At 30.9% G+C, this 11,009-nt stretch overlaps 1 protein-coding gene across 1 annotated transcript in view; it reads right to left on the bottom strand.

Moving 5' to 3' along the window:
* Positions 1-303: 303 nt before the first annotated feature.
* Positions 304-11,009, bottom strand: part of LOC145292956 (E3 ubiquitin-protein ligase RNF181-like) — a 44,466-nt gene continuing 33,760 nt past the window's right edge. Inside the window, exons 5-6 of the mRNA XM_080139168.1 lie at positions 5,451-5,525; positions 304-2,515 (exon numbers count right to left, since the gene is read on the bottom strand). Of these exons, the coding sequence (XP_079995294.1) occupies positions 2,456-2,515; positions 5,451-5,525 (135 nt within the window). The 3' untranslated portion in view covers positions 304-2,455. The remainder of the gene's footprint in view (positions 2,516-5,450; positions 5,526-11,009) is intronic.

The raw sequence follows: 11,009 nt of genomic DNA, 5'->3' as shown, positions 1-11,009 counted from the left end.
AACTTAAAACAGCATAACTTATCAATCCTCAATAAAAATTTGAATAACAAAAAACCATTACATTTTGTATGTATTTAAATTTGATTAAACAAATCATTATTTTCGTTTATTCATTTATTTGTATTTCTTTTTAAAATAATTCAAATAAGTTAGTATTTCCTTTCAAATAATTCATTCAATTTATAATATTCCTAAGTTTATATTTTACCGCCTCTCTGTCTCTCACCAAATTACACAAAACTTTTTACACATTACATGAGTATGCAGGAAAGACATAAAAAAGGAGACAAAAAAGAGAGCAACTAATTTTTATCATTTATTTTTTTTTGCTTTACATCAGTGTTTCTTCAAATGGACAAATTTTTTTAAATTTAAATAAAGACTTAAAAGTTTAACCTACCAGTGCGTCATCTTAGCCCATTATGTCTCGGGTTTCAGTATACTGTGAAAATCTAGCATAGAAGGATGCAATCAGTTTCATTGCTTATTCAATTAAAAATTTCTTTGGTAAGTAGAACATAACCAACCCATCCATATTTTTATTTCTGGCATGGATGAATGCTCTAACTATCCTATTAAGTAACTTCAGTATTAAATAATATTTGGGGCTTCTTGTCCAGAGTTTTCCCTATATTTAAAAAAAAATATATGTATAATTTACTTACCTACGATGAAAAGAAAAAGTTACATTCCAAAACTTACGTAAATTGATCAGGTAGTTTTTTTTACCTTTTTTTTTTTTTTTTTAAACTAAGAAAATCAAATTTTATGACGAACTAGGACGGAATGTCTCACTTCACCATCTTAAATAAACAAAGGGAGATAAGTCAATCCTAACTTCCGAGATTATTGTTTTTCAACATTATAATAGCTATGATTTTACCATTAATTGTTTAAAATCGTAAAAAATGATTTTCAAAATGAAAAAAAATATATATTTGATCAATTTATGTGATATTTGGAATATGATCGTCTCCTTCCATGTTAGGTATGTACATCATAAAGATTTTTCTGTATTTTTGTTTTTCAAAATATGCAGGAATTTTGAACAACTACTTACTTTGGTAATAAATTAAAGAAAAAAGAAATTGAGCATTAACGGGTTAAGCATTTGATTTCATAAGAAAATTACATATGCAAACACAAGTGCCCACCAAAAAAAACATCAGTGTTATACATAACATATTGTCAGAAATATATTCCATTGTTTAATTGATGTATACATATACAGAATGTTTGGAAAATGAAATAACTTTGAGATTATGTTCTATACATGTATGTGGATTCAGAAATGCTTGGTTTCCGAGTTATGTGTTGTTGAAACAAATACTGATCAACATTTAACGTGAAAGTGCACTGTTATTTCTACATGCAAGATCAACACAATCTTTGGGACATGATAACAAGTAAAATAAGCGGTTCTTCTTCATTATGGTAGCGAAATTGAAATATTGAATTTCAAGTGAAACCAATGGCATCTACTGAATTGCCATGTCACAGTAATGAGAATAGAAAATTAATTATCATTGAAAATAGTTTTTGAAGACAATCAGTGAAAATTGAATTTTGCAGAAAAAAAAAAAAATACCCCCCCCCCCCCGATTTCTAATTGTAACAAAAAGAAAAAATCTTTTTTGAAAACTGAAAATCTTTGGTCAATTTAGCAAAACTTAATTTTTGCTAATTATCTACAAAAACTGTTTTCATTAATAATCAATTTTCTCCTTTATCGTAATTTTTGGATATGTTTATTACTGTGACATGACGATTCAGTAGATACCATTGGTTTCACTTGAAATTCAATGTTCCAATTTTCAAATATTGCTACAATAACAAAGAAGAACCAAATAAGGTTAGGCTTGGTGTTGCCACATATACTAACAAAACCATAAAAACGTGACACTAAATGTAAAAGCCGTGGGGCTCAGAAGAAAGATCTGAGCGTTGTGATCGGCAAGGGCTCTAGCCAACATAGGGGAACCTTGTCGATATTCTGCAAATATTTGGCACTTCTTAGTTCAGGTAACAGAATACAACAGAATACCAAATACAGGTAAATACATTTGATCAGTACAAACCAAAGTCCATCCAGAGGAAAACAAAAGAACCACAAAGTGAATTAGATTAGTAATAGAGTGATCTTACAAAAGCAACACCCACATAAAGAAACTGCTTTACACAGAACATAATCCTTTAGTTATGCCATTAATTCTCCAAATAGGTTGCATATGAAACATATGCACACAGTTGCATTTTGAAGCCAGATTTTTTCAGAGAAAAACGAAGTTGGAGTTATTTTTGTGAAACAGCTCTATAAATTATTTGCATCAATGTCTTTGACTTTATTTTAAAAGTCAATAAAATTAGTGAAATATGGTAAAAAAAAAGAAAAAAGAAAGAAATCCTCTTCGATACACAACATGTGAACATCCAATAAAAATCTTGAATATATTTTTTAGCCAAACATGGAGAAGTGCAAATTGTCTATTTCAAAATCTCGTTGCTTCTTTCGAGCCTACAAAAAGAAAAAACAAATTATCAGAGAATGATAAAAAAAAAAAAATTGGTTTTCTTTTCTTTTTTATTACTCACATTCACCCTCAACAAGGCATATCACCACTTGAACATAAGGGGCTACTATTTGGGACCATGCCTAGGAAAGATTAAGATGTTAATTTACATTACATTTAAACTTCTGCATACCAGTATAGCCAGGGAAGCAGGTAGCAGGAAGGGAATTCCAAAGTCTAGTTGTTCAAGGGAAAAAACTATTAGAATAGAATGCTTTCTGGCATTTAGGAAAGCTCAACAGTGAAAGAGTGAGATTTTATTGTTAAACGGGTTTGTCGGGGATATGTACGTCAAGGGGGCACAAGTGCAACGAGTTCATCAGAGCACATTCTATTAAAATATTTGTAAAACAGGTACAGAAATGTAACATTGCAGCAATGGGACAAGGATTGGAACTTAGTTGACAAAGTGGGACCTATTAGATTGAAAACTCTTTTTGGACACTATCCAAGAGGGAGAGGCTAGTAGTAGATGCACCAGCCCACATGTGGCAACAATACTCCATGCATGGGTGAATGGTGGCCTTGTCGAGGTACAGGATACTTTCAAGTGTCTTCTAACTTCTGCATATCAGTACAAGCAGGTAACAGGAAGTGAATTTCAAAACCTAGCTTTTTGAGGGAAGAAACTATTAGAATAGAAAGCTTTCTGGCATTTAGGGGCCTCAACAGTAAAGGAGTGTAATTTTGTTGGTAAACCGATTTGTCGGGGATATGTATGTCAAGGGGACACAAGTGCAACGAGTTCAGAGCATATTCCATTAAAATATTTGTAAAACAGGCACAGAAATGCACCATTGCGGCGATGGGACAGAGGTTGGAGCTTAGTTGACAAAGTGGAACCTATTAAGTTGAAACTCTTTTTGGATGCTATCCAAGAGGGAGAGACTAGTGGTAGATGCACCAACCCACATGTGGCAACAATACTCCATGCATGGTGAATGGTGGCCTTGTAGAGGTACAGGATACACAAGTACTTCCATAGGATGTGCTTCGGTGAGGTTTCTGTACTTGTACTACCCATCAACCATAGCACAACTCATCTGACTAGCAAAATTCCACCCCTTCACTGTAGCGGTGTCTAGATGCTTAAAGATTTTCTTTTACTTTAATAGCTTTTCCTTGGAGTGCTTTAAGCTTCCCTCTCTGTTCTGCTGGACATGACAATATACAGAAATTTAAACGTGATATGAACAAACATTTTGCTGCCTAACTATCCATACAAATTGCCTCCTATAAATCTGGCCCCTATCACAGTAGCACCTTACATTTAAGTGGCAATATGCATTGTTTGGGGGTAAACAAAAGTCTAAAAAACTCGGTCTGTGGCTGACTTATATAAATACTAAATGTCTATGGATATGTATGCTTGAAATTAAAAATGCTTCATAAATATTTGGAATTTCCAAATATCTAATAATATATATAAAAAATATTGATCCAAAATAGAGATGGTCTAGAGTATGTGTGTGCGTGTGTGTGTGTGTGTGTATATATATATATATATATATATATATATATATATATATATATATATATACACACGTGTGTGTGTATAGGAAATGGGAGGATCTCTTTAATATTTTTCATTTAATATTTGGTGTATATTTTGGACTATACAATACTAAAAATGTACTTGAAAAACACATAATAAAATTTTCAAAATATTGAAAAAGAAAAAAAAACTTATTCAAGATTTTTTTCTAAATTTGCAAAACTTTTGGACTTTTCTTTTATAGCATAAGTCCGGTTTGTATAAAACACATTTGTATAAGTGGCCATAAAAATTTTAATCCCCTCTCAAAAAAGAAAAAAAAAAAACAATACAAAAAAAAGCAAAAAACAAATAATTTAAACAAAAGCGTGTTTTTATTTGAATTATGTCTCTTGAAAATTAAGTAAATTGAATATTTAATTGTATCCAAGAAGGCAATTTCAGCCAGTGCTTCTCTAAGCCTATACTTATTGCTGTATATACAGAATGTCCTAAAAAGGACAAATCTATTTTATTCTGTAAAAAATGACAAATTCATTTTTTATAGCAGACTGTTCAAGTTAAAGATCTAAAGCCTATGCAAATCAACTGCTTTCATTTGTCATCAAATATGGCTAATGAGAGCATTGAAGTTTTGAAAAATGACTGACTTCACTGTATTCAGTGTTTTTTGCCGTATGAAACAAGTATGAATTCAAGCTCTCTGAAGATAACTGAATGTTTGACCCTTATGACAGTCCTTCTCGAATGCTGCCTAAGATAGGTCAGGCATGCAGTTTAGCACTCAGATCAAAAGCACATCTATGAGGTCTTTCTTTAATTGGTTGATGCAAACATATTTATGGGAAGTCTGAACCTGAAAAGTGATATTCAAAAGGCGATCTGGCAGAATTATCAGGCTCACAAGTGGTTGTTTTTTTTGTTTTTTTTACTTTAAAATCACAATTGGCTAGCCATATTGTAACAACCTAGCTCAGAATTAGTAAAAGTAGCCGACGAAAGTCAGAGACTTGTTTGGGTTATTTAATGCTGAATCCAATCATTTTGATAAAATTTTTAATGCTTCAAGTTCTTTATATCTTCAAATATTTAATTATGGTGTTTGGTTGTTTTGTAGTGGAAAATTGTTTTTGTTTTTAGTTTAGCAGAGCATAGTTGAGAGAAGGGAAAATAAACAATAGCATAAATGCTAGGTCACAAAGCTGGTATCTTCAGACGACCTAATCTGAAAACACTAGACAGATGGTTAGACAAAACTCTTAATCTGACAAGAGTCTGGAACAAATGTTGCCAAAAAGTTATTGTTGCACCTGTACTGAATACGGAAAAAAAACCTGTTGAGTTGATTTATTTTATAAAAGATGCCTTTTATTTCAAATACTTACTTTGTATTTTCTCACTTCTTCATATGCAGGATCGTCAGTAGCAAATTCCTCTCTGCAAACTGGACACGTGTTAACCTACATAAAAAGTAAAATTATCAATCAAACCAGTTATATAAAAAAATAACATAAATGTGTATAAAGTAACATTGTGCAATGGGTTTATGTTTATTAGTCTACATTGTTTTCAAAGTCAAACAATGTAGACTTGTCGGCAGAAACAAAAATCACATGCAGAATGTAACAATGAAATTTTAATCTTAACTATATCCAGTTAATTGGATCAACGAAGGGACCTACAAAAAGTCAAAGCTCAATCAACCTTTAATCGACTTAAATTTCAATGAATGAAGGGTTAAATGTCTTCAATAAACACAGCTTTCACCCAACTAAAATTGAGTGGCAAGTTAATCACCAAACTGTTGAACAGATGAAACATGTTTGCTACTATTGATCACATAATATCATTAATCAATTAACAAAATGAATGATTTTTTTTAATCGGACGTAGATGACTTTGTTGTCCTAGATGTTTGTCTACAATTGTATAGATTCTTGAGTTTGACAAGATGCACCTGAAAGTCAGAGGTTCTATCAGCCGAAACATTGTGAGAATAATATCCAAGATGAGAATAATAGTTTGAATAGTAAAAATGATACAAATTAACAAAAATTGCAAAACAATATTTTCAAAAAAGTGCAAATCAAATGGACACATCTTAAAGAATACAGTTCTTGTCCCGAATTTGACCTTATATGAAAACACAAAAGAAAAATCTGTATCATATACATATCTGTGATAAAAACGAAAATACCATATTTGAATAATAACGTAAATTGATCAAGTAGTTTTGTTTTTATAAAGTAATTCATTTTTAACTGATCAATGGGAATTCGTAGGCATTACAACATAAATCTAGTAAGTATGAATTATTGTTGAGTTATCCTCTTTATCTTTTTGTTTTTTTTTTGTTTTTTTTTTGAGATTTTTTAAAAATGGCAGATGAGACAATCATTCCTCAGATGCTCATAAAATTTGATTTTCATATTTTAAAATAAAACTACTTGATTAAATTTTTTTTTTTTTTTTTGCATTTTCACCCTAAACAAGGCACAGTGCCACTTTGATGTAGGGGGCTACTATCTACGACATATTTTGTAGGGGAACTATGTAGGGAGTTGAGCAGCAAGATATGTTTACATTACACTTGAACTTCTGCATGTCAGTACAGTCAAAGATGCAGGAAGCCGGAAGGGAATTCCAAAGTCTAACAGTTCTAGGAAAAAACTATTAGAGCAAAAAGTTTTCTTACATCTAGGGATTTCTACTGTGTAGGCGTGGGATTTTGCTGCTTGTTGGGTGTGTTGCGGGTATTTATGTCAAGGGGGGACAAGGGCTTCATTTTTGGAATTTGATATTTTCGTTTTGTCATGGGGATGTATATGATACAGAATGGTTTTATTTTCATTTTTTAATATAGGAGAAATTGTAGACGAGGAACTTCTTTATAAAATTAAGTTACTTGGATTTTAAACTTCAGATCTAAATAGTATGTAATATAAAAATCAATATTTGATTCTGCCTAGCTTTCTTCTTTCATGGAGCATTGGTGTGCATTATTGAAAACAATACATTATTATTAGAGTTCTTTTCATTATAGCTACAACATATCCTTTTCAGAGTATTTTTTGCATTGAGTAAAAAAAAAATCCCTTTCAGCAACAAGTTATGCAATTTTTCCCTTGGCACAAAAAGCAGGGGAGATTACTCTTTTGGCTCTATTCAAATAAAACTTACAAATAATAAAAACTTTACTTTTTATAGATCACACTTTGATCCTTATTGTTCGTCTCCATGTCTCATGCTAAACATTTTGAAGCTAATTTCCTATTTCTACAATCAAGCCATCATCAACTGATCCTCTCCATGTCGTATGCAGTTTATTGTGTGGCTTTGGTCTGTCAACATCGATGTGGGACATACTTTGGATAACTGAGAGTGGGTAATATGCTCATATCAGTTTGTTTAAATAACAAGAAAAAAAATATTTTTACTTATTCATTTATTTGTATTTTTTAAATAATTCAAACCATAAGTTATTATTTCCTTTCAAATGATTTAACTTCTAATATTCATAACTTCATTTTTAAACACCCCTCCTTCTCTCCAAATTACATACAATTTTTTTTAAAACTCTTCATGAGTATGCAAGACAAATAGAAAAGCTCATTTTTATTATTTCTTTACAGCAATGTTTCTTCAAACAGAAATGATTTTTTAAACTTAAATACTTAAACTTTAACCTCCTGGTGTTATTTTAACTCGTTAGTATCAAAGGTCCCCTTCTTTCGGATCAGAAAAATAATTAATCATATTTCAGCTGTATTTTTGCAGAGATAGCTATAGTTAATCACAAAGATTGGAGTACTTTTCAAATATTACATCAACTATTTGATGTACATTAGCAACACTGATGTCTCAGTTTTCCGTATACTGTGAAAATCTAAAGTCGAATGATGCAATCAGTTTCATCTATTATTCAATCAAAGATTTTTTGGTAAGTAATCCTTATAACCAACTAATATTTATAGTGTAAATGAATGTTCTAATTATTCTAGAACTAGCAGCCCGCCCGGCCGTAAAATACACTTAAATATGATATTTTGATTAATGCAGATTTCATATTTATTATATTGGACCCAATATATAGTAATGATTTAAAACGTTAAAAAAAAAAAAAAAAATGACTCGTACACCACCACTGAGAATTGAAACCAAAACGTTTAGCTTAGAATTTACTTTTTCCTTTGATGTTAATGCCTGAGCTATGAAGACATGTTTGCTGCATAGCTAAAAATTAAAACATGAACTAATAGCTATTACATTATGCATGCATATTCATAATGCCGTTGTTTGATCTTCACCTGGCAAATTTCATTTTTTAATTTTCACACTTTTGCACAGATTTTCTTTGGCTAAAACCCAAATATAAAGTTTTGCATGGGTTCAAATAGCCTATATATTAAGTTTCATGTCTATAAACAAAAAACAGAAGAGTTTGGTAGGCAAAATTTTTCAAACAAATATATATATGCATGCATAAATATATATAGAAAGAGGTTTGTGTTAACTATAACCTTTTTATGAAAATATTACGCAAATATAAATCATGTAGAATATCTGCATGAATATAATTACACGTAATAATTAACTAAAGATGATCATCCCATGAGAAAACCGAAAAGAACTAATAGGGAATTAATTAAAATGAATGTTTAAAAGAATATTCAACTTAGCTAGATCTTTTGCAGATGAATGCAATTTCATGACCCATATATAACAGAGTTGTATTTTCTTTTTAAACAAATAGAAAAAAGGGTTTTTGATATGGATATCAATATAAAAAAAAAAAGAAAAAATTACAGGAGTGTATATAAAGTCAAGTAAATCTTTAAAAGTACATGTTATGTAGTTGTTGGGCATAAAGTAATTAACCAGCATCTGTTTATATACATATATATATCTCCATTTACCTGTCTAACTGAAGAATAACAATCGTGAAAAACAGTAAAGTTAGCAAACTTTGCAGGTGCAAAGAAAACTCAGGATGTCATGATTTGACATGAATCAAGTTATGACCAATCTAAACTTGCACTGGAAGCTAGGTAGATAGGGCTGGATCTGACATGTCAAAAGTTCTGGCTTGGGGAAATGTAGTTAATTTTAGTGGAGTTGGTTCCTAGACACAACAGAGGTAATATGCGAGATTAAGGTCTCCTCAAAAGGGGGAGACAGTTTGTCCGCAGTCCAAGATCGCACGATCACTCCAGTCTGCTAAGAAATGTCTGTGGAGTGAATAAATATATATGTATATATATCATCTTGAGTCTATCCTGTCTGGTCCTGAATATGACCTTAAACTATATCCGATGGTGAGGCTCCAGCTTGCGGGCTTTGGGGAGTGTGGAGCCACCCTTTAATTGCCATTGCTCCCAGGTCCACTCTGACCTGGAGTGCTAGTACCTGTTAGGGTCCCAACTATGGGTTAAATAGAAAATTAGAAAATGGCTTGGAAAAAAAAAATGTATCCTATTAAAAAAATTTTTCTTCAAAATAACTGGATTCGTAACTGTTAGGGTCCCAACTATAGGTTAAATAGAAACCGACTTGAAAAAAAAAAAAAAAAAAAAAAAATATATATATATATATATATATATATATATATATATATATATATATATATATATATATATATTCTATTAAAAAATTTTTCTTCAAAATAACTGGATTCGGCATTAAATGATCTGAAAAGGGTTGATATGCCGTAAAACAAAAACAACCAACCAACCTATCTTGTCTTCGGTTAGCAGAATCAGCTCTCTTAAGATGATCGATGATGGAATCCTCCAAAAGGCAGTAGAGCAGAAACAGATACGTCGCATTCGTCATGTATATGGTATTATATGTTCTGACCCCCCCCCCCCCATCCAGAGATAAGACGAGCACGCCATTAAAATAGACATTAACTATAAAAGAGTTAAAAGATAAAGAAATAAATAGATAGGCAGATATGAACAGACCATTTCTCTCATTTCATAATATAACACATTATCAGTATCAATTATTATTACGATTATTATCATTAGTAGTAGTGACGGGACGATTCCAATATTTTTCCCCATTCCGATACAATTACTGATTCTGTACTAAATTCCCGATTCCGATTCTTATCAATCTCTTAATATGTAACTAAAAGTGTGATTTTGTCCTGATTACTGTAAAAACACATCTTAAACATGCCTACATCTTCTCAAACGTAAAAATACACTTGTGAGGAGGATGAGCTACAGATTTTAGTTTTACTGGAAGTTCAAATGAATAAATATTATTTTATTATTACTACTAGCGGTGGAAGAGGTTTTTTTTAAATCAAAATCAAATTAAAAAGATAATTAAAAGAATCGGTTTGGGCATTGGAAATAGGCGCAAATTTTTCTGATTCTGATACCGATTCCCCACAAAACTGATTTTTTGAATCCCGATTCCGATTAATCATTCCACCACTAATTATCAAATGATATTTTATTTAAAAAAACATTTTTGTAATTAAAAAAAAAACACACACACAATTTGAGCACCAATGGATTAAATTAACTGAAATTTTAATAAGCATATTTATATATAAAAATAAAATAACTATAACATTAAACAGGTATATATAAAAGATAAAGTCGACTTTTCCCAAATACATTTGAGATAAATAGGTTTTTTTTACTACAAGCTAAATGAAAAAATCTGTTTTGTCAGTCATATAAGGCAAATATTGGTCCATGTTAAACACAAAAATTTTATTCCAATCGATTTCATTGATTTGAATATTTAATCCAACAGATTTTGTTTTAATTACTACTATTATAGAGTTGGAAGAGCTAACAGTTCCAAGTCCTTATAATGTTACTTAAATAACTTGGTATTAATTTAATAACAGATAATTTCTTTTATGTTTACTGGTGAAAAAGGAAGCACTTTCTTTTATTGCCTCAGGTTGACTTTTGAGAGAG

The sequence above is a fragment of the Euprymna scolopes genome, chromosome 14 (assembly GCF_053919585.1).
Source record: "Euprymna scolopes isolate OS-2025 chromosome 14, ASM5391958v1, whole genome shotgun sequence".
Taxonomy (NCBI): Eukaryota; Metazoa; Mollusca; class Cephalopoda; order Sepiida; family Sepiolidae; genus Euprymna; species Euprymna scolopes.
This window is presented reverse-complemented; position numbering and strand designations above follow the sequence as displayed.